Source organism: Filicampus tigris, chromosome 14 (genome assembly GCF_054856515.1).
Source record: "Filicampus tigris isolate MCC_2025a chromosome 14, RoL_Ftig_1.0, whole genome shotgun sequence".
Taxonomy (NCBI): domain Eukaryota; kingdom Metazoa; phylum Chordata; class Actinopteri; order Syngnathiformes; family Syngnathidae; genus Filicampus; species Filicampus tigris.
The window spans coordinates 8,398,801-8,422,500 of record NC_141230.1 but is presented as its reverse complement, the minus strand read 5'-3'; the positions used below and the strand labels follow the sequence as shown (position 1 = coordinate 8,422,500).

General features: G+C 39.5%; 3 protein-coding genes and 2 non-coding genes across 27 annotated transcripts in view; 1 reads left to right on the top strand and 4 right to left on the bottom strand.

The window, feature by feature from the left end:
- The window catches only part of clasp1a (cytoplasmic linker associated protein 1a), a 53,438-nt gene extending 45,299 nt beyond the window's left edge, over positions 1–8,139 (bottom strand). For all 20 annotated transcript variants that reach the window (XM_086051389.1, XM_086051368.1, XM_086051372.1 and 17 more), the window contains exons 1-2: positions 7,993–8,139; positions 6,265–6,899 (exon numbers count right to left, since the gene is read on the bottom strand). In XM_086051389.1, coding sequence (XP_085907515.1) covers positions 6,265–6,459 — 195 coding nt within the window. In that variant the 5' untranslated portion in view covers positions 6,460–6,899; positions 7,993–8,139. The remainder of the gene's footprint in view (positions 1–6,264; positions 6,900–7,992) is intronic.
- A 398-nt stretch (positions 8,140–8,537) lies between these two features.
- Positions 8,538–12,874, bottom strand: nifk (nucleolar protein interacting with the FHA domain of MKI67). Its single transcript, XM_086052133.1, has 6 exons — positions 12,630–12,874; positions 12,270–12,398; positions 11,778–11,886; positions 10,941–11,152; positions 9,360–9,419; positions 8,538–9,097 (listed from the first exon to the last, which is right to left on the bottom strand). Exons 1-6 carry the CDS (start codon positions 12,744–12,746, stop codon positions 8,891–8,893), a joined length of 834 nt encoding a protein of 277 aa, XP_085908259.1. The 5' UTR covers positions 12,747–12,874; the 3' UTR covers positions 8,538–8,890.
- LOC147136208 (small nucleolar RNA ACA64) lies at positions 9,183–9,316 on the bottom strand. Its single transcript, XR_015089747.1, has one exon. It is a non-coding gene; the product is annotated as a small nucleolar RNA ACA64 (small nucleolar RNA).
- LOC147136207 (small nucleolar RNA ACA64) lies at positions 11,951–12,085 on the bottom strand. Its single transcript, XR_015089749.1, has one exon. It is a non-coding gene; the product is annotated as a small nucleolar RNA ACA64 (small nucleolar RNA).
- A 1,256-nt stretch (positions 12,875–14,130) lies between the features above and the next one.
- On the top strand, positions 14,131–23,194 carry LOC147136205 (high affinity cGMP-specific 3',5'-cyclic phosphodiesterase 9A). Of its 4 annotated transcripts, none has more exons than XM_086052128.1 (14): positions 14,131–14,296; positions 15,197–15,358; positions 15,459–15,510; positions 15,691–15,793; positions 16,035–16,177; positions 16,283–16,342; positions 18,798–18,975; positions 19,282–19,404; positions 19,910–20,002; positions 20,127–20,194; positions 20,283–20,385; positions 22,419–22,523; positions 22,692–22,838; positions 22,939–23,194. In XM_086052128.1, exons 1-14 carry the CDS (start codon positions 14,209–14,211, stop codon positions 23,128–23,130), a joined length of 1,617 nt encoding a protein of 538 aa, XP_085908254.1. In that variant the 5' UTR covers positions 14,131–14,208; the 3' UTR covers positions 23,131–23,194. The 4 variants fall into 4 exon arrangements, with proteins under 4 accessions (XP_085908254.1, XP_085908253.1, XP_085908256.1 ...); XM_086052127.1 differs by having other exon boundaries at positions 16,035–16,189; XM_086052130.1 differs by lacking the exon at positions 15,459–15,510 and having other exon boundaries at positions 15,197–15,386.
- Positions 23,195–23,700: the final 506 nt, after the last annotated feature.

Genomic DNA, 23,700 nt, shown 5'->3' with positions numbered 1-23,700 from the left:
AATATTTCGGGAGAGTTGTAGCTAAATGTTGTGCATGTAACATAAAAAAAAACCTCTCAAAAACATAACATTAATCTGAAGCTAGTTAATGATACAATTAGTCTGTAAATTAGCGTGCCAAGAACATCTCACAAGAAAACATGACTGAGTGTACTCATTGTGGGATAGAAAGAATTTAACTGCTTAAGAACTTGATTGTATCATGGCACCTTGCTAGAGTCATGTGTACAGTGGTCTGGGGAAACACTCAACCTGTGTTGACTGATTCTTCACTAATCAATTTTAACTTTCATTGTACGGTATGTTTAAAACAAGCTCAAACTGAGACACAATCATTTTATATTAAGGGCAGGTATACACATAAGGGTGTTTCGAATCTTAGTAAAATATTTTTTTTATCATTGGCAGCAGACCCCACACACATAGGTTAGAAAAAAAATCAGGCATTTAACAGTTTTGGTCGTATTGTGTGTGGGGTGCTCAGATAATCTCAACACAGTTTCCGCTGGGCCTCTTGGGAAAGTCAAATCTAACCTTTACGCTACCTTTCCTTCACCTGTGTTGGATTAAGAAAGGATAGCACTGTTTCAAATGAATTCAACTCAACTTTTCCCATTTAACATTATTGTGCGACGGCAAGTATTGCTGAACGAGTCTCTATCTTGCGGACTTTAACTGCAACATATTTAATTAATAGTCGATTGAAAAAGATACAGATCTTTGTTGTTTTTGTGAAGGATCACCAATGACGTTTTTGATTGATTTTGGAATTGCCTATTCTCTAATAAATAAGTGGACTTTGTACAAGACGACCAAGGAGGACAACACTGTTGAAAATAAATCATTTCCAAAAAAATTGCCATGCTGACAAGCCACAAAGCTTCTGATAGAAAAAAGAGGAAACAAAGCAACAAAAGAACAGTGGGCCTATTTACTAATAAATGCATCAGAACGTTCATAATCTGCGCACAAATTGAGTTTATACGCAAAATCACCATTGGATTCAGGACACGTGCCCATTTTCTTCGCTCAACTGTGCGTATGTTGATGAATCAGAATTCATCCTAAATAACAGCGTGTGTCGGCGGCACCCTCATTTGCATAAACCACGACCATTTCCCCCCCAAAATGGGCATCCGTTTGAAAGATCTCAGCCAATGTGCAGAGGTTAAAAACAAGAACAACAGTTGTGAGGGACTAACTTTTTCAACCTTTATCCTATTTTCATAAAGTTCGCATTAAAAGGTTCATCATCATTGGAAAGCTTGTTGAAACAGTGAAACTGAAAGCATACAATAATTGTCACTCATTGCTCACTCTGGATTAATTTCTCTGCTCCTACTTCTTAATTTAAGTGCGGCTTTTGATACGGTGGATTACAGTCTGCTTTTAGACCGGTTACAACATTGCGTTGGGGTTCATGGGTTCACTTGGGGTTCACTCTCCTAGTTCCATTTTAATCGAACTTAACCTAGCGTGTTGATTCTAATAATCATTTGTCTAAATAACCACCATCACCTTGGGTGTGCCACAGGGATCGGTCCTTGGCCCCCCATTATTTTGTATTTACATACTCCGTTTGGGTCTGATTATTTCTGAATATGATTTTAATTACCATTATGTTAATGAGTCACATCTTTACATACCTCTGCAGCCAAATGGCTCCTCCCAAATCCGGAATCAAGAGGCATGTGTATGCAACATTAATAGTTGGATGTGTCATAATTTTCTCATGTTAAATGCAACCAAAACAGACTTGGTAGTGATTAGACCTTCAAATTACAAACAGCTGTCTGAGGACCTATCTCTTAATATTGATAGATGCAGGATTGCTGCGAGCACTCATAAATTTTTTTTTTTTTTTTTTTTTTAAACGATGAGTTACTTTTGATCTAACTCTGACTTTTCAGCCTTATATCCCGGAACTCACAAAGACAGCACCTTTTCATCTGCATAATATAGCTAAAATCTGCCCTGCTTTATCTTTTTGGAATGCTAATATTGTTCTGCATGCTCGTGTCTTCTAAAATGGATTATTGTCATATTCTTTTCTCTCTACTGTGCCACGAGAATACTTCGTCATGTTCAGAATTTAACTGCAAGAATCCTGGCTACACTGAAAACTTTTTTGTTGAATTTAGTCAACTTTATTTCATTAAGTGGCTGCACAAAATAAAATCATCTGGATCCAGATACATTTTTAAGTAGACAATATATCTACATTCTTTCAGGAGATTATACATCTGATTTAATTTGCTTGATTTTTTTCCCCCACAGTAACTTGGGACTTGCTCAAGACTTGAAGGTTTTGACTTGAGACTTGCACATTCAATGACTTTCTTGCGACTCGCACGATATGTGATTTCCTCCCACCTCTGGTATCAGATGTAAAATCAGATGAAAAGTGAGGTAGAAGAGTGGATGAACAAACTTGGCTTTCCCCCAGGAGCTGGGTGCTTTAACAGGCTTTTCAAACATAAGCAGATTCTCAGCCTTCTAAACCTAAGCAGCTCAGAACTACACTGTCACAGGATTCAGTCCTCAGGCTGCTTCACATACTCATGCGGTTTCGTTTCTATCACGGTGTGGCCTTGTTGCCAAGCTGGTTCCAGTGTTGTTGTACAAACAAACTGCTGGATTCGAGCCGAAACACATTTTTTCCACAAATCTATACTGTTGGTCAGTCCACACGTGTGTAGTTTTTCAATCAATCTGAAATATTGGAAATGGCTTGATCTCCTTGACAATGCAATGTTAATGGTTGAACAAACATACCATTTTTGGTTTACTGAAAAGTGATGATTTTGGGAGTACGAGAAATACGCTCGTACTGCAGCAGCGGCACCCCACACATGATTCTCACAGGACTGCTGTCTTACAGACTAAATTGAAATCTATTCATACATACCCATAGAAAATGTGTGGCGCATTATGAAGTGAAAAATATGACAATGGAGACACCTTGTCAGGGTTGGGTTGGACTATGGATGAGGACCTAAGTACAGTGCGTACGGATTAGTATTCAGACCCCTTGAAATTTTTCACTTTCTGTGTCATTGCAGCCATTTGCCCAAATCAAAAAAGTTCATTTTATTTCTCATTAATGTACACTCAGCACCCCAGCTTGACAGAAAAAAACAGAAATGTGAAAAAACAAACAAAAACAAAAAAAAGAAACATCATATGGTCATAAGTATTCAGACCCTGTGCTCAGTATTGAGTAGACGCAGCCTTTTGAGCTAGCACAGCCATGAGTCTTCTTGGGAATGATGCAACATGTTTTTCACACCTAGATTCGGGAATCCCCTGCCATTCTTCCCTACAGATCCTCTCCAGTTCTGTCAGGTTGAATGGTGAACGATGGTGGACAGCCATTTTCAGGTCCCTCCAAAAATCGGGTTTAGGTCAGGGCTCTGGCTGGGCAAGTCAAGAACGGTCACAGAGTTGTTCTGAAGCCACTCCTTTGTTATTTAAGATGTGTGCATTGGGTCATTGTCCTGTTGAAAGGTGAACCTTTGGCCAGGTGGGCGGTCCTGAGCACTCTGAAAGAATCCTCCAGGATATCTCTGTACTTGGCTTGTTCATGTGCTTTTTTGGCAAACTCTATGCGGGCTTTCATGTGTCTTGCACTGAGGAGAAGCTTACATCGGGCCACTCTGCCATAAAGCCCGACCGGTGGAGGGCTGCGGTGACTTTGTGGAACTTTCTCCCATCTCCCTGCTGCAACTCTCACCTAGGCTCTTCACCCACGATTGCTCAGTTTGGCAGGACGGCCAGGTCGAGGAAGAGTTGTGGTCATTCCAAACTTCTTCCATTTGCGGATTATAGAGGCCACTGTGCTCTTAGGAACCTTGAGTGCTGCAGAAATTCATTTGTAACCTTGACCAGATCTGTGCCTTGCCACAATTCTTTCACTGACCACCTTGGACAGTTCCTTCGACCTCAGAATTCTTATTTTCTCTGACATGCACTGTGAGCTGTCAGGTCTTATATTGACCTTTCCTAATCAAGTCCAATCAGTTTAATTAAACACAGCTGGACTCCAATAAAGGAGCAGAACCTTCTCAATGAGGATCAGAAAAAATGGCCAGCATGAGATTTCAGTTTTTCTCTTTTCATAAATTTGCAAACATTTCTACATTTCTGTTTTTCCTGTCAAGATGGGGTGCTGAATGTACATTGAGAAATAAAATGATCTTTTTTGATTTTGGCAAATTGCTGCAAGACACATAGTGAAAAATTTCAAGGGGTCTGAATATTTTCCGTGCCCACTGTAGAGGGAAGCAGGGAGGCCAACCAGGTGAGCATGCAAAAAATATTTCATTAGCAAAACAAAAAAGGAAAACAAGGCACTTTGGTATAATAAAAAGCAAAACTAACAGTCCATAAGTGACAAAGTAACAAACCAAAACAGAGGGTGTATGTACTGTATATATATATATTGATGATGGATAAGATGGATAAGATGGATAAGATAGATAAGATAGATAGATAGATAGATAGAGGGAGAGAGAGAGAGAGATCCAATCCATTATTTGTCAAATTAAACATCCTGCCGTGTGAACCAGGCTTTCGTTGAAACAGCACACATAATGTAACAAGACATAACCAACTTTGCCACAGTATTCAGAATCTGGTCAAAATTAGAGTGTTGCTGTTGTAACTTAAGGGGCATAAGTTACTTTCAAAAATGAGATGAGATGAGTTGAAAAGATGAGAACTAACATATAGCAAATGAACCTCCTGCTCAAAAGGAGGTTCAAAAATATATAAATCAGGTATAAATATGAATATATACATGTTTAATTACAATATGTGAATTTGTTATACAAGTGTAGTTCATTAATAAGATTATCAGTACATGTTATGTATACAGTATAAAGGTTTTCGTTTGTTTTCGTATATAAAGCATGTATAGATATAGAGTTTACAAGCCACGCTTATACTTATGTTTTGAAACTATTCCCAGTGAGACACATGCTGCAGTCAGTTAGATGTTCTTTTTTTTTTTTCTTTTTCTTTTTAGATGGACTCAGAATAGAAGAACAAGACACCCTGTGTTGTAGGTATTTAGCAACTTAGAATTATTACCAGTGTAAAATATTGTATTGTCCAAAGAAACAAAGCACTGATACAGTTGGGAAAATAAATGACTTTGTTGCACTCACTTTATAAAGAAAAAACAAAAATAATTTTTGACTCACAACTACAATTCTTTTTTCAGTGCGATGATGCAACATGAAACATAAATGCAGGGCTCCAGACTGCCCCTAAATGGTGGAATTTTGCTCATAAAATTAAAGACACTGCAGGTACATTTTTCCTCTACTTGCACCTGTATGGCCAGTAAATTTGATTAGTTAAAAAAAAAATACTATTCTGGAATATTTTTGTTGCTGACATACCTTTATGCCACACTTCAGCCTATTTATCAGTAATATAGTGAAAATGAGTGGAGTGAATATTTACTTCACAAGTCGACTTAGTATGCACCTCTAAATTTTCTACTTGAAATGGTTACAATAAAAATACAATATATAACAATATATAATACAATTAAAGTGATAATTGTGAAAAATTAAATTTGATCAAATTATTTGGGGCTAAATCATCTCCTCATTGTTGTTCCACAGCTTGCTGTATTTCCACAAATGCTATGGTTTGGATGCACATACTATAATAGTGACCTATGAATATATGAGTTTTGTTTTTGTGTTATTTCACTTTTGTCATTTCCAAATTTACACTGACAAAACTGTGATGTGAAAAACAACAGCACCCCCCCAAAAAAGTTACATGAAAATGTCCCTGTTATTTTTATTTTTTAGCTTACTAATACACAAAAAATGTAAGCTTAGAACCGGCCTGCAGGCTATCCATGAGTTCCTTGGGGGCAATCTGGTGCCCACGGGCACTATGTTGGTGACCCCTGGTCTATGCTTCCGTGTAGTTTAGATTTACAGCTGGTGATTTTTAATGTGTTGTTTGAGCAGACTCAGGTGTGTATACGCCACAGTAAAACTTGTATTGATGTAACATATTGTGTTTTTAATCAACATTTGGAAGAGGCCTGCATCTGATCTAATAGGGAATCCAATTCTGTGTTTTTTCCCCGCTCTCTTTACGATGCTATGATAAATATCTGAATTATGCCACTGTAGAAACAACAAAATAATAATTTTACATTGTTACTTGTACCATGCAGTCTAAATCCAGCCTGAGGGAGCCCAAACCAGAGATCCCAGCCCCATCAATGAAGGTTACCTTGAAGTTGCTGGAATTGACCCAGGAGCTGGCAATGCCATCAACCATCTTATCAAGAGCAGTCTGATCTTGTTCAAGGTCATGAGACTTCTCTTTATCCAAGATATAGTCGATGATCTCTTGTCCCACCTGAAGACGACGGCCCACATCTTTCTGCAGGACCTGGGCTAGGCAGCTCTCCATGGTGGACTCCATCAACCTGGCCTTGAAGAATCACCTTCTCTGCCTTTGTCAGTCTTCCCAGCTAACAGATGGATGATTCCCAGAGATCCCGAGAGCTCAAAGCCTCAGTAAGGGCCAGTAAACGCTACTAGTTGGATGTAGTTTGGTGACTGAGAAAACAATTATCCAAAAGGACCGTCCTTCTTTTTATGGCAACTGTAAGCACACCAGCAAGCTAGTGGCTGTGCCCTCGGGACTGATGGAGTCGGGCTTTGAGAATGGCAGCAATGCACCATGTGTGTCTGGGCAGCAGCTGGGGAAAGTTTACTAGTGCCTCTTACGTGAGTTTTACTTTGAGCCAAACCACTTCTGCAGTGTTTTCAAACTGCGGTTTTGCGGAGCAGCAAGCAAAGCAGCAAACGGAGAAGGACGGAGGCCAGATCACATCTCTATGTCTTTCCGTGGGATCTGCCCTGGAAAGCAGAAAACAGATGAGAGAAAACAATCATTGAAAATAAAGGCTCAGAATAAGTTATATCCCATCCAAACATGTCCCTCTTCTAAGGAGAGCTCCACATGATCAGATGCATGACCGACCACTGCCATGGAAACACAAGAGAGCTGTGAGGGCTTTTGCACTCAACTTCAGATGAATATGACACAGGGGTGTATCCGCTTTCAAAAAGAAACTAATATATACTGTATGTCTGACTCACACACACATTTTGTGACAAGAAATGCTCCATATCAGATGCGTTTCTTTGTATTGTCTTTAAACTGATAAATCGGCCAAAACGTAAGAGCAATGCATATATTTTCCAAATATTAAAGGATTAGCGGGTCCTTCTCAGCTGTGGGTTTTTATAACTTTTTATTTTTTAGACACAAATACTGTACTGCAGCCACATGTTTACAAAACAACACACTTTGCTGACTTCTTTGTGTCGATAAGATGACAGAAACGTGTTTACTGCATGTTGAAGTGTATCCACTGTCCACGAGTTTAGAACACGTAAACGTAGTCTCAATATTGTACCCAAGTGTTAATCTATAACAATTCCTATTAATTATTACAAAGGGGGAAAAGTCAACTACAGGCAGTGCAATAAGTGTGGATTACAGAATTACGCGACGCGTGTATCATCGTATGACATTCATACCTGAAGCGCCCTTGCATTTGGCAGTCTGTCTGACATTATTTGTGTTTGCCACCCAGCTTGTGTGCTTTTGTGCAGTGTTAGCTGAGCTCTTGCTAGCTCGCAGACAGACCATCAGTGCTAGCAAATCAAGTAGAAACACCTTGTCAGCCGCACCGCTTTAGACGCAAAAGAAGGGATCTATCTACATCAAAATCTCAACAAACGATTCTTGACAGACACCGCTTTCAGGAGGAAACCGCTGTCGAGTTTATCTTATCCAGACTGTGCGTGCGGAATTAAAACTAAAGCTTGTCTTCTCGATAAGCGCTCCCTTTCAATGAAACGTCAGTGGACAGGGGACAGCACAAAGAAGCAAATATGACAAGAAATCGAGCAAGCAGTGCGGATAAACTATTCAAATACCTACCATATTATGTTGTAAGGCTGTTGGTGGTCTCTGCAAATAAGCTTCTCGTGTTGTTTCGGTATAAGGCCTAAAAAATCGCGTCTTTTTCTCACTCTCCACCCGGAATGCTGCCTGCAGCACAAGAATGGGATCGTCGCGCACATGCGCAGTAGGTAGAGGGATGATGCTGGCACTTGGAGAACTGTCGCATGGCCAAGCGGAACCGCTGCAGATCCGACAGTGACATCTGGTGGACGACGGTATTACAAGCATACTGTATTTCGAAGCGTACCGTTGGCTGCTCATACGAGTTGAAAGAGAATAACTTTGAAAGAATCAATCATGCGGCATAATTGGCACCAGGAACGTGTGATGAGGCTCATGGCTGGTATTTGGCATGAATATGTAGGAAATACAAAAACACGTCTTCTTAGTCCCGGAGGTATGACACGCAAGACATCACAAATCCACTGGGGCTAAGGAATCTTTATCATACACGTCTTGATCTATTGAATGACATCAGATAATTGAGAAATATTTCAGAAGCCGAGTCTTGTGTCACATGATTAAAGAGTACAATACAATTTATTTGAAACACATTTTATACCGTTCAAATGTATCCAACCTCTACTGACTCTATCACAAAGAAAAAAAAAATGTAATTACACTTTCAGTGAAATACACCATGATCTTATCAACGGACATACCTAGCTCAGTTTCTTCAAACATAATTTATGACAATTATGAAAGGATCTTTTTTGATAAGAGTGATGCAATTTCAATGAAACTCACAAGTGAACACCATCCACCGTAAAAGTCCCTGTGCTCTGAAACCCAGAGCAATAAGTCCACAAGAAAACAAGATTGAGTCTGGTTACGCATCCTCTGTATAGCCGCCTCAACATCTCTGCAGGGTTTTTCATTCAGCATCGCCATCCTCCACCTCCTCCTCTTCTTCTTCTTCTTCTTCTTCTTCTTTTTCCTCCTCCTCCTCCTCCTCTGAGGAGCACTCATCATCTTTGTCTACAGATGGCATCCTGATGACAATCTCATCATCATCATCATCATTACTGACCATGGACTTCCTTCTCTCCAGGAAAGAAGGGGTGCACATCGGTGTGGTGTCCTAAAGCGGAAGAGATGAACTTAGACCATTGTGGTACTAGCTGAATCATTTAAATTTGTCTTTTGAGTAGTTTAACATGGTAGTTGCATGTTGGCGCATTAGGTTTTAGCACATTTGTCACCATGACACAAACACAATAAAGCTTAATGCACCACATTACTTTAGGCACAGTTATCTGACCCCAGACCACAAACACATCTAGGGTCATTTTCAGTCTGTGCCACACCAAACAGTTGTCAGAACATATTGTTGTGCCTCTTACATCACTACACGCAGACTCATTCAAGGAATCAGACTTCTTCTTCTGGGGTACATGGGTAGACTGGAAAACAAAAACACAGGTTGAAAATGCCTCCACACACACAAGCACAGACTTCAGGTCCTCAGCAAAAATGTTTGTGATCTTATATTAGACGACGGCTTATGAGTGACACCCAGCGAGAAAAAAAAGGCGAGATTTAAAGTCATAATGACGAGTTTAATTCTTGCCATAACGACTTTAAGTCTCATCATGATGACTTTAAATATCTTTTTATTCTCGTAGGGTGACACTAATACGCCATCGTAATATTAAGTGATACAAGTCAGACTGTTCTCTTAAAGTTGTAAAAGTTTAAAGTTTATAAAGAAGTTCCACATTTGCATTTTATAAATCTAATTCAATGTGTTGTTACAGTTTTTGCCAGAAGTATTTTATTTAAGGCAGACATTTTGCACCTTAATTCTAAAGGGAAATGGCTACTTATGTTAAGTGTTTAATAAAAAGCAAAAGCAAGCAAAAGTTGTTTGGAGTTTTCTGTCATTTTTACAAAAAAATAACAACTGAAGAAAATTAGAAATGTTTTTTTTTTGTGACAAAAATCTGAGATTTTATTTTCAGGCAATATTGCCCAGCCCTACTGGCACCAAAAATCACCGTTCCCTAACCTTGTTGACTTTCTTTTTAGAGGTTGGCAAAACTTTTGGTGTATTACTGCGAGTAGCCAGAAGGTGGCAGTAATGCACCAAAGGTATTTGTCAACCGCCAAAAGCAAGGAGAAGAAATTAAAACAAGAAGTAGTAGTCTAGTCGACATGGCAACGCACGCATGACATATTGCTAGTTTAGCATGCGGCTTGCTTACACCTCAACAAGGATTTACAGAAACAAAAGGAGCAATAACCAAACAGGTTTCTACCTTTGGCCTCAATGCGACGCAGGATTTTAGATAAGGTAAGCCATTTTAAGCTAAAAAGAAAAACATTTCCTTAGTTACAAGTTTCGAATGAAACTAGAACTTCTTTGCTGCCATCAACACTGAGTGCTCTGATGCCCTAAAACCACTCAGAGTTTGTGTGTTTGGAGAGGTAAAGCGCATTCCCCTACCATTAATTTCCGAACGCAGCCTACATTACGCAGCTGCTGTCAAGCAGCAGCTCCTGTTTGACCTGTTTCCTTTCCTTGCACTGCCTGAGACAGTGGGGTACAGCACTGTTTTTGGGGGGTACTCAGAATGACTAGACAGCACATATGAACAACACTCTGAGTTTCCAAACAAAGAGTGAAGCAGTTTGTGCGCCGAGTGGGAGTTCTAAACACATCCACACTTAGAGAACGTATATTTTGGGTGTAGGTTTGAGCTGTAGTATTCTTTGTTGTTTTTTGTGAGAGAAATTTCCCTGCAAAATGCGACTACACTCCATAGGGACATAGTCGGAAAAATACGGTACTCGCATTCTGGCACCCACATGGTGAAGCAGAGAGAAACAGTGGATCAAAACAGGAAAACAAAGTATTATTTTTGTTGTTGTTGTATTATTTCCATTTCATAAATGACAGACCACCACAGTAAGGAAGCACTTACAAATCCTGGGAAGTCATAGTCAATGCCTTGTGCTGCAAGCCTCTTGCGGAGCTTCCTCTCTTTGTGCAGGAGCTTGTTAGTCATTTTGGCGACTTGCTCACTTGTGCGCTTCTGGTTGTAGCGGACTACAGCTGGCTTAGAGGGTTTTTTAAAGATCCTCTCGGAGCCAGCAAACAGCTTCTCGTGCAATTTTTCTGGTGGAACTACATGGCCTATAAAATGAGATGAGCAGTGGGTTAAGAATAATATTTGGTGCATGTTACCACTAAGCTTACAACAACAAATTGGAATGAATAAAAAGTAAACTACTGTATCTATAAAAAAAATGATTTTGTACACACTTCAAATGAATGACTTAACGACTAAATGAATGCTCATTTAGATTAGAAGATCCTGTTGGTACAATAGCTCACAATTCAGATGCATAAAAATTCAGTGAAAGGGGATAGTAAACAGAAAGTTGTTTAAACATTTAAATCGATACAGGGCTCGACACTGCGACCAATATGCTCACAAATGCGGCAAACTTTACAGTGTGTGTGCGCTGGGAAAAATTTCATCCGGTCGCACGAGCACAAGGACATGTTTCAATTGGTGGCACAACGGATCATCTATTATCCGTGATCCACTAGCCACTAATGGGAGTGTAAACACTGACGTCTCTTGTTGAGATGGGCACGAGTCAAGAAGAGCATTCACATGCAGTCGGACAGAACAAATATCCATCAATGCATTACTTTCTCAAGTTCAGTTTACTCCACCCTACATCACTAACCTACTGCTCTGTACCAAGTGACAGGCTGATTGTTGAAATTTGCACATGCACACAATACTCACATTTAATGAGTCTTTCTCCCATCAGGTAATTGTTCATGGTCTCAGCTACAATCTTTGCTACTTCATCACAATCAAACTCCACAAACGCGTAGCCTTTGCTTCCTCCTGTCTGAAAACAGAACAGTTGCACAATGGCATATTAGAATTTGATCAATAAAGTGACCTTTTTGTCACTTTGTTAGTGCATGTATTTTATCACAGTACAAATTCATGAGCAAGTGATAAGCTTGATGCACAACAAAATAATTTAGGCCTAGGTATCTGACCCTAGATCACAGTTAAATGATCTGGGATCATTTTCAGACTAGGCCAAATGTATAGGAAAACGCATGTAAATTTCAAGATCAACCTCCTCTGACCTAACCAAATGTTTTATTTGGACTTTAACTGAAATCAGCTAGGCTAAATGGAGGAGGAGGAGTATTACACCATTAACCCTTTAATTGTCTCCCATGTCTAAAAATATTCTGTTCAAGTGAGTTTAGAAATGACCTTTTTACTCCTGGATAGTCGTAACCGTGAAACTGCCCCAAACTGTTGGAAGTAGGCTTTGAGCTGTGTCTCAAAGAGCCCAAGAGGCAAATGGCCAACATAAATCACCCCAGGTGTCAAACGGTTTCCCTGTAAAACAGAACAAAAGTGGTTAGGTCCAGTCTGTGCATTTATAGTACTGTACAACAGCGTTAGATTATTTTTTTTAAATCCAAACCTGGACATTTCAACGTAGACAAACGAAAACATATTAGATCACAGATCGTACTTTTTTTCATTACTGAGTCCTCCCCAGTCCAAGTATGCTTTTGAAATATCGTTATGATTATACAGGTACGGTTTGTCATCAACTTAACCCACCTTGTTGGACTTCTTGACCTCCTTTACCTTCTTTTTGAACTCGTTTTCTAGCTCTGGATTCAACGACAGAAGCGGCTTTCCAGGCTTAGAACTCGTTTCTCCTTTACTTTCAGTCATGTCGGTTAGTTATTATTGAGTGGCATGAATTGTAAAATACGAAAAACTACCTTCTACTTTTACTGAAACCACGTTGAGCTTCTCATCCGGTTGACCACGTGGTGACAAAAAGACAACGAATCACGAGTCAAACGTTTACAAAGATGTGTAGCTGAAAGAACTTGCAGCGCCTTTGGTCGGTATGGAGTGAAACTACAGCATATTTTTGGGGGAGAAGGGAGGCTCCATTTGCTGCACCAGCTAAAATAAATAACACCAGAGAGCCAACGATGCTTTTGTACATAGCTACTTTAGATAGGGTCCAAAATATAATAGTCATAATTGTTTAAGAATATGTAACAATACATAATAATAAAGGTAATGATTAAGATTTGTCATCATTATTTATACCTTGTAATGTAGTATTTTCTGTATTTGGTTCCCAGTTTTTATTCTCTCTCTGATCAGTGTACTGTCACATGTCGTTGCCTATGGTGGTGAGTCACCCCCATGTAATTATTTAATTTCATCACTTCGTACCATGATTTTTCTTGATTGATTTAGTTGGTTTTTTTTGATCCAGCAACCCTGCAGCTGCATTTTTTTATTTTTTTTATTTTTTTTTAGAACAAATACTTTATGTTTGACTTGAGCTCCAATGCACCCCAATATTTGAGAAGGACTGGCTTGAACTGTATGGGAACAATGAGCATTGCATTTGAGTGTTTATTGGACTCAACATATGTGTTAGTTATGAAAACGTCACCCAACAACAAATAGTGTATTTGTTACAGTTGTCATCATGTACCCCCATATGCCTGTCATGGTAACCAGCAATGATGTAATAATTATCTCGTCGCAGTTAACTGACCTTTGTTAAGAAGAAATCATGAATAGGATTGTGGTTCACTGTTCTGACTTCTGTGCAGGCAGTGTGGGTTCAGTTACCACTCTGTGCGTTTGTTTGTGTCAGCATAAATGTGCTGTTGTGATTTTCTTTGTGCCCTGTAATTAACTGGTGTCCTGTCTAGGCTGTAGTCTGCCTTTTTTCCCCAAAGTCAGATGCCACCCCTCTGTGACAAGAAATATGATTTGGCGCAACATAAATTAGATGCATAGATGCTAAGAATAAAAAGAGTTGTTTGATAGAATGTATATCATGGCACACAGTTTCAAAGTCATTTCATTTGGAGTTTTCTTTCATGTTTGTTTCTGGTATCTCTTCATAAAAATGTTCATAAAAATGATTTGGGGAGTTTGTTTTATGGTAATCTTGAGCACTGGTTAAAAAATGGAGTAGTGTTTGATTTCTTTAATTTTGTGTCATTAAGAAACACCGTCCAATGGAGAACAGAAGGCGGGGCACAGAAGAGGTTGGAAGAATAATAAAGGGAGGTGGAGTGTTGTTTAAAGTAGGATAATGAGGTGAAACATACGCTTGAGTCAGATCACACAGCAACATTAGCTGCTCTAAATAAATGAGATGGCAACAAAAATTATTTACTTTACAGTAAATGGGAGACCAGAGCAAGCTGAGTTCCCGGTGAATTGTCCTGCTCAGGATGTCAAAGGTAAGAGCAGATAATTTACTGCCTTCCTTGGGGAAGGGTAAAATCTAATGCTAAAGTAACATTCCTTTTAAAATGCATTTTCCATTTTCATTTTGTTATGCGTTTGTCTAAATTCACCAGTAGCCTAATTATTTTGGAGTTCCTGAATGGAAGGGCCGGATTTTTATTGCGGGTAGGATTAGGTTTAGTGGTAAAAATGCACAATGTTTAACTTCTGATTTGAAAGCAAAGAGAGACCAAAAGTGCACAGCTTGTATGGCATCACAGACCTCACAATGATTTGGTCATGGAAAGAAAAGCACAGGAGCAATGGAAGATTTCTGACTTTCCAATAAAATGCAGCTGCCACTGACAGCTCTCCAGTTGGCATGTGCACTTCCCTGACCTACAACCATTATTCGTGTGTTTTGTTTCCCCTGCTGTGGAAGGTCAAAAGGGGCTAACCGGATGACTTATGAAAAGACCTTCACTATAACCACCACATTTTGAATGTAACTTGTCACCTATTATGCAACTTCCATAAGTGCGGTGTAAGCTTAAAGTCTCAGTGTGCAAACAACAGATGAGTACCTACAGTGTGGAATTAAAGCAGAAATAAGCATTTGTGTTTGAAATGTTGGAAAGCAACATTGAATGTCTGTGTACATTCTCTGTCACCCAGGTCATGTTATCTGCAAAGGTTGAATCAAGGCAACTCAACTCAAAGGTGCTATTTCAACTTGAACCCATAAGACTTCCGTTCTAAATCCTCGGTTCACAGTTCCATTATGTCTCTGGTGTCACTGACTTTGATCAAAGGTGAAATTTCGACAACAACCAAGAAAAGTTCAGCTGCCTTGAGTCAACAATGGAAGGGCATTGAATGTTAAGAATCAGCAAAAACTGAAACAATCTTTCTAGATCTGTTCCGATCCGCAGCTGAAGCCGGTCCACATGACATCTTAAAGCTTTACAATCCCAAAGGCAACATCATCAACATCTCACCAAATCTGGAACCTAACAAGCCAAACACCTGCTACAAACTAGAAGTGGTGGCTTCTGGCTGCAACAGTGAGCCATTAGGTATCTTTTCCTTGGCAAAAAAAAAAAGGTAGCTGTATCTGTTTAGGTTGCTCCCAAAACATTTGACATTATCTTTTTTTCTTTGTTTTGTCCAAATGAGGTGTGGAGCTTGCTGGCGCGCTGGGATTTGATCTCTCATCTATGGAGAAAAGGCATAACACCTCAAAAAAATTCAAAATAAGAAAAATGTTTTAATTTAGTTACAGCGTTCTCTACCCGAGAATGAAGCATATATGGAATCTGTGTTTATTACAGCAAACTAAATGTACCAGTACATTACGTCATTGTACAAAGGAGTTGAATGTGTAAAGGCAATTATGTTGTTACCTCAGACTCAAAGGCCTGGAAAAGAAAATCATCGATGAAGCAGGAACTACGCCAGCAGTCATCTATGAGATGAAGAAACAGGTGGATTCATTCCGGGAGAAACTGGAGGTGCGTGGCAAGTATTTGGAGGCTTCACACACATGTGAAATAAAAACGCAAACAAATGCTGTAGGCTTTATGCCACATTCCCACTTGAACTTGTCAACACCATTAAATAAGTGACCTTTGAAATTGTGTTTTCAACATTTTTTGTTTCCCATTCTGAAGGATTTGTTTATTATTTTCGGCGCAGTACTTTAAGAAGCACGTACTGTCTAGCTAACATTCATCTTGAACAATTTTGTTTTAGAGTGTGGAGCATCTTAGCTGGCTTGGATTATTTAAGGACTTGTCAGAGGGAGCACACAAGCCGTCTCCATTCTACCACAAGAGAACCTTGCATAAAACAAAAGAGGAATGTGAGCATGTGCGTGAAAAGTTCCTTCAAATGAGGCATGTGCCAATGTAAAAATCCTTCACACAAAGTACCTATATTTTCTCTACAAAAAACAAAATGTCTTCATTTCTAATCGTTATTATCTTATGTCACCCTCACAGCTCTCTGGAGGTATCGGAGGACGTGAGGCAGTACTTGAAGACGCCAACATTTGACAACTGGTGGGTTTGGATTTGGCACCTCGAGCACAGCGTGTTAACATGTCACAGCCTCATTCCCAAATGGAATAACGTTTTTTAAATTACTTTTTTTTAATTTACTTTTTTATTAAACATAAATAAAATAATAAATCACACGCACATACTGGGAATATTCACAGCCTTTGCCACAAAGCTCAAAATTTAGCTCAGGGACATCACGTTACCACTGATCATGCTTGAGAGGTTCATACGGCTTAATTGGAGTCCACCTGTGGAAAATTGAGTTGATTTGACATGAGTTGGAAAGGCACACACCTTTCTTTGTAAGGTCCCACTAGTCTAGTGTGCGAGTACAAACTGAGCATGAAGTCCAAGGAATTGTCTGTAGATCTCCAAGACAGGATTGTCTTGAGGCACAAATATGGGGAAGTGTATGGAATAATATTTGCTGCTTTGAAGGAGAAGGGCCTTTATCAGGGAGGTGTCCAAGAACCCGATGGTCACTCTCTCAGAGATCCAGCAGTCCTCTCTGGGGAGAGGAGAAATTTCCAGAAGGGCAACCCATCTTTGCATCACTCACACCAATTAAGCCTGTATGGTAGAGTGGCCAGTCGGAAGCCACTTTATATGACAGCCCACCTGAAGTTTGCTCAAAAGGTACCTGAAAGGCTTTGAACGAAAATTCTCTGGTCCGACGAGACAAAGACTTACTCTACTTTTGTGTAACTGCCAGGCGTCATGTTTGGCTAGTTTGAAATTAGGTAACGCTCATCATCTGACCAATACTATTATTATTCCTACATTGAAGCATCGTGGCAGTTGCATCATGTCAGGATTGAGGGAAAGATGCAATCAGTAGTGTACAAATAGACATCCTGATCGAAAACCTGCTCCAGAGTCCTCAGGACCTCAGACTGGGGTGAAGGTTTACCTTCCAAAATGACGACGACTTGATGCACACAGCCAAGACAATGGAGGAGTGCCTTCAGGACAATTCTGTGACTACAAAGTCCTTGAGCGGCTCAGCCAGAGCCAAGACTTAAATCCAATCGAATATCTCTTGAGAGATCTGAAAATGGCTGTGCACCGACGCTCCCCATCCAACCAGATGGAGCTTGAGAGGTTCTGCAAAGCGGAATGGGTGAAACTGCACGAAGACAGATGTGCCAAGCTTGTGGTGTCATATTCAAAACGTTTTGGTTTTAATTACTGCCAAAAGTGCATCAACAAACTATTAAGCAAAGGCAGTGAATACTTACAGTGGGTTCATTTAATGTGATGTTTTAGTTTTTTATTTTAAAAAAAAACCTTTTTTTTCACATTGTTAATATGGGGTGTTGCCTCTAGCATTTGATGTGGTAACAACAAAATGTGGAAAAGGTGAAGTGCAAGTGATGTGAATACTTTCCGGATGCGCTGTCTGTAAGCCCCTCTGCGGTTTTGAAAAAGATGTGGTTTCTCATTCTTCTTTTCTAGTTAGCATACTCATCTCAATATCAATACGCTTGCAGAGGGCTCACATATCAAAAGGCTCATGAGTGGCTTAATCAAAAGCATGTTTGAAGTGGGTGCAGTCTGCATTCACTCATGTTGTTTCATTTGTCCAAAACCTTTATAAGCAAAACAAAAAAAATACACAATATGGATAGAGATGAGTTTCTGCACAGTGGGGGTAGGATGTTAGATCCTGGTAGTGGGGGTAGGATGTTAGATCCTGGTAAACAACAGTACTTTATTTTGAAATTAGACAATACTCATACAGATATTTGATGTTAACAAATTCAGTTCCAGCCATCCTATGTGGAGTTTGCCTGCATATATTTTCTCCAGGTGCTACAGGACTTTGTCCTACATTCCCAAAACATACATGTTAGCTTATTTAAATTGTCCATAGGTGTGAATGTGAGATAGAATGGCGGTTTGTCTGTACTGCGCCTCACACTCAAAATCAAGCAACAAGTCAAAGTAAAATGCAACGTTTTTGATGAACTGAATTTATTAGATCATGTCATTTCCTTTGTTGTTGCTTTGCTTTTGTGTACCATCTTAAAGTCTTCAGTCTTCTATCTCACACACCGATTCGCTCGCTAACAGCTAATCAGAGTGATCAATTGCAATGGCCGATGCCATTTTGCATACTGCAATCAAAGGCTCCTTCACTGAAATCTAAAATGCATGATGACACAAAAATCTCTTCATTCTTCACAATTCTAAACATTGCTTTTTTACTGTGGTTTGTTCCTTTGTATTATGAATGTGGTGAGCAAGGTTCAACTGATCACTCTCATTCAGAATACTTGATTAGTCTGTCAGTTTATACATGTATAAATGTTTATACATATGTCCATTGTGCTACTTTATGTATTCTTCTCCACTTTGTCAAAGTAATGGCTGAAAGGACACATTGAAGTGGAATTAGTGGGACATACTCACTGTCACTCCTGAGATCATTTTCTCTCTTTTTGTGTGACTGCAGGCAGTGGGAGGATGCAGAGATCATGGTCCTTCTGCAAGTCATGTACACAGACTTCGATTTTATCACTACCTACAATATTGAACCTGAAGTATTACAACAGTTCCTGTTTGAAGTGTACCGCAGATACAACAACATCCCTTTCCACAACTTCAAGCATTGCTTCTGTGTCACCCAGATGGTGAGTGTGTCGCACGTGCAGAGAGAGAGAGAGGGGGGGGGAGAGAAGGAGGGCTGGGAGAGAGAGAGAGGGAGGGACACACACACACACACACACAACTGCCTGCTGGTTCTACTCAACCAACAGGTAAACGAGTCAGTCACCTCTGCTTAAATGTAATAAACATTTAGATAATGAAACACTGAGGAAGCTAACTGAAAACACCATACAAACTCACTAACAAATGAATTAACTTAAGTATTAACAATAAAAAAAATTTTTTGCTGATAAAACACAAGTAAAACAAATGTGTCCTCTCTTGAACAGATGTATGGTTTAATCTGGTTGACTGACCTGAGAAGTAAGATGGATAGCATTGACTTGCTGATCATGATGACCTCTGCAGTTTGCCATGATCTTGACCACACTGGCTACAATAATGCATACCAGGTACAACAGCAAATTGCATTTATAACAAAAACATCAATGTAGAAGACATTAGCATTACAGGACTCTTGTCACAGTGCAGGTACAGCAATGTTTTTCTTGTATTACTACTGACTGTAAAACATTTGTGTATGTTCGTGTTTCTGCATCTTACCATGTAATGCTACATTCAGACCAAACACGAAATCACCCCACATGTCTTGCATGCATTTTATCATGGGAGAACTACACAGGCTCCTTCTCTTGCGACAAAAAAAAAAAAGAATGGAATCTCGCTAGTGAATTTGGTGGCCAGCGGTTGTGTTACTTTGGCTGCTAAATGCTATCTTGGTTGACAGTTATCAGCTACGCTCACCAGATACGCCAACAGGGGTATCCATCCCTGGTCCTCGAGGGGCCACATCCAGCATGTCCAACATGTCATATTATATTTACTTACTAACATCCGTTTTCTGCAATCCATTTCTCCTGCAACTGAAAAAACAAATTGTATGTATCCATATTCCAGATAAATGCTCGGACGGAACTTGCCCTTCGCTACAATGACATCTCTCCCTTGGAGAACCACCACTGCGCTGTCGCTTTTGATATACTGGAGAAGGTACAACTTTTCAACATTTTCAACACAGCCTTGAAACATGTAGAAATGGAACATGTTTGTCAGGAGGTAAAATCGAGGGAGTGGTAAAGCAACAATGGCCAAATAAGGATTTTATTGTGTCTAGACAGAGAGCAACATCTTCAGAAATCTGTCTCTGGACCAGTACAAACGGATAAGAGAAGGCATTATTAAGTGAGACCGTTATTCTTTTGTTTGTGTGAACATCACCTTGCTCTGTCCAGACTTGATTACACAAGAGCACAATATTTTGAAACTGCAGATGCATTCTGGCCACTGACATGACAAGACACAATGAGATCCTCAACAAGTTCAAGTCCATTCTGTCTTCGTTTGACTTTGACAACAAGGATCACAGAGATGTGGTAGGATATGCCGCTTTATTGTACTGTGATTTCTGTTATCTACGTCCCTCTACAAATTTTGTGGAATCAGATTTTTACTATTTTTGTTTGTTTGTTTGTTCTTTCCCTCCAAATTTTGCTTACTGTGTCTGTCCCAGAATAGATTGTTTTATGAGCTACTTACACAGCATAGCTTTTAACTGAAATTGCATAAAATGGTATTTGCAACTTCAATGCAACCATTTGAAAACAAAGTGAGTGTTTTTGAAAAAGACTGTGTTATCAACTCTATCTGAATTCTGAAAATGGTTGTCTTGAAAATGGAGGAAAATGGATGAGTCTAGTTATGTCACAGCTCACAACCAAACTACACAATAAAGCTGTAGTAGTTGTGTTCATGCTTGTAAGGCTTAACTAGCAAAGCGTACGGTTAGAAGAACTCTACAGAATCACGACTGATTTTCATCAAATTAGAACCCACGCGTTGAACAATTCAGAATGTTTTTTAACAAGGCCTGGCGCGAAATATCCAGGCAGGATACTTCCGGGTGGCAGAACGAGAGTGACTACCGCTGACCTGACCTGAAACAATGACCAAGACTTGTTGTATTAGGGGTTGTGCTACCAGATGTACTGTACTTCCAAAATTTGATTTTATTTTGGATTTTTCCTTTAAAACAATTTTTTTAATTAATTCAATAATTAGTGAGGAGAATAAGGTAAGTGAATGCCATAAATTGTTCTAAAGAGAAGATAGTAAGAATGTTGGTGGGGAGTAACTACTTCTAAAGGGACAGACTCGTAACCAAATTTCTATCATTGGGTTTAAAGTTCAAGTGTGAAATGTGTGAAGTTTGAAATGAGTTTGAGTGAATGCTTGGTTTTGTTGACTGCAGCATGCTATCCATTTCACAATCAAAAAGAGCACGTTAGCCATTAATCTGAGACACAGAAAGCTCAAGCGATAATAGCCTTTGTAGTTACATAACAGGGAAATAGGTCATCTAACAGGTTGTAAATCAATCATGACCATAATTCACTACAAAAAAAAACAAAAAAACAAAAAACGCAATGGTCAGCTACATTTAGAAATGATAGTTGTGACCAAGGTTAGAATCTCCATAATTAGTCAGTTCCTCAGTGATCATGTTAAATGTGAATTTTCACCCATTCTATTTTTATTGAACCTGTTGAAGTGTGAATTATGGGCGGTGTTGGATCTCCCTTCTTGGCAGTTTGGGGATAGGGTTAGGGTCACGTAACATCTTCTTTTCGACTGACACTTTACTGACATTTCAACAACGATGGTAGATAACAATTCCTGTACGATTCAGCAAAAAGAAAATTATTTATTCAAGCCATGTACTCCCATCTAATGACATTGAAGGGCTTGTTTACTAGTAGTGCCGTTTGAAAATGCTTGAGAATGCTCTGGCTTTTGCCACCCAGAAAAACATGTGGCATCACAGTAAATGTCCTACGGTGTGAGGGTGATGGTTATCACACGACTTTTGTCCAGAAGTGAAAAAATGGCCGCCCCCGGAGATGGCTAAAAAGGGGTGGATTCATTCTTATTCCACAAATGCAATATTTATCAGAATGCCTTGTTTCAACTTGTGGGCTTGCATAGAACATATTCTTGAAAAAAAATGTTTGGGGTGACTTTTTTTCTTTAAGGTACCTTTAGCAGCTTTTTAAATCATTTTGGCTCAAAACTTTGTTGTGTAAATATATATTTCTTGTCGCAAAGTAACTACTAACTGCTGCTCTACGTTCAATGTCTCTCTTCACTTCTTGCACAGACATATGACCAGGAAATACAAAATCAGCTATTTTAGTGATGAAATCATTGATAATGATTTGATTGAAAAGAAAATCAATGTAAAGCACGAACCATAGAACTAAAACTGAACATCAATGTAGTCATTAGTTTTCATTGGTTGGTAACTTTTCACATGCAGGGAACGGCCAGCACTTGTCTTCCCTGACCGCACGTCCCTGATGCACAGTACTTTATCTGTCTAGACTCTTGTCTTTGTTCTCTGTGCATGCAGCTTATGATGATTCTGATCAAAGTGAGTGACATCTCCAATGAAGCACGCCCCATGGAAGTGGCGGAGCCCTGGCTGGATTGTCTTTTACAGGAGTTCTACAACCAGGTACCTGACTTGTTCTTCATACTGCGACCATACATCAAACTTGTCTAGCATTTTTGACCACGCATAGAATTAAAGACAAACGCATAAATTTAACTTTAAGTGTACTTTCAATTGATCTTGCTATATGTATCACCCATTAACGTTCCATTGATTCTGTGTTGTCCGCAGAGTGATGTAGAGAAGTTAGAAGGTCTTCCTGTCACGCCTTTCATGGACCGGGACAAGATAACCAAACCCTCATCGCAGACTGGCTTCATCAGATTTGTGCTTTTGCCGCTCTTTATAGAATTGGCCAATCTGTTTCCCTGTCTGGAGGTAATACAACTTTAACAATACATGACTTTGCAAGTGTTGCACCAACCAATTGGTCTTGGGGAATCTGTGACATTACTTTTTAAAAATTTCAATCCTGCAGCAACACATCATTGACCCAGTGCGGAAGGCCCTCGACTACTACACTGAGATGGAGAAAGCCCTGGAGAAAGAGAAACAAAACCGGGCTCCGTGTGAAAATGGATTCAAGACCAAAGAGATAGCAGTGGGCAAGCTGAGTACAGATGAGCGCCAGACATCTGGGCTTGAAGCCTCAAAACCGGGAACACAGTGAACTATGGTGACTAAATTGAACCTTTGTATGTGCAAAGTAATACTGTATGTGTCATTTAAACGTGTATCATTTGTATTTGTTTACTGCTGCACAAGCACACACACACAAACGCACGCACACACACGTTGTGGTTTACACATGTCAAGGGGACAGCAGCGGCACTCTTCCATTGAAAATTCCTACCAGTGCATTTCTTTTTCCTAAACGTTTCTTTGTACCACTCAAAGTGCGTTGTCTCCAGATGTCACAACCAGAATAATTTTTATTGGCCAAGAACAGTATGTTAAAACCCGGAGTGCCCGGAGAAAACCCACGCAGGCACGGGGAGAACATGCAAACTCCAGACAGGAAGGCCGGGGTCGGATTCAAACCCACAACCTCTCAAGTGTGAGGCGGACGTGCTGACTAGTCCATAATAATAATAATAATAATAATAATAATAATAATAATAATAATAATAACAATAACAATAATAATAATAATAATAATAATATGTTTAGTAATATTTATGATTGGTGTCTAAGTCACTCGATAAGTCATCTTGTTTATAGTTTGAAATCTGCATTTTAA

What these genes read in the sequence shown, in the direction of transcription:
- nifk (XM_086052133.1), bottom strand. Translation starts at nt 12,746, where the DNA reads ATGACTGAAAGTAAAGGAGAAACGAGTTCTAAGCCTGGAAAGCCGCTT. An exon ending in GGGAGAAAGACTCATTAAAT is followed by an intron (nt 11,153 to 11,777) that starts GTGAGTATTGTG and finishes CTCATTTTATAG; the next exon opens with GCCATGTAGTTCCACCAGAA. An exon ending in ATGAGTCTGCGTGTAGTGAT is followed by an intron (nt 9,098 to 9,359) that starts GTAAGAGGCACA and finishes CTTCCGCTTTAG; the next exon opens with GACACCACACCGATGTGCAC.
- LOC147136205 (XM_086052127.1), top strand. Translation starts at nt 14,209, where the DNA reads ATGGCAACAAAAATTATTTACTTTACAGTAAATGGGAGACCAGAGCAA. An exon ending in CTGCAACAGTGAGCCATTAG is followed by an intron (nt 15,359 to 15,458) that starts GTATCTTTTCCT and finishes TGTCCAAATGAG; the next exon opens with GTGTGGAGCTTGCTGGCGCG. An exon ending in CTTTTGATATACTGGAGAAG is followed by an intron (nt 20,003 to 20,126) that starts GTACAACTTTTC and finishes TATTGTGTCTAG; the next exon opens with ACAGAGAGCAACATCTTCAG.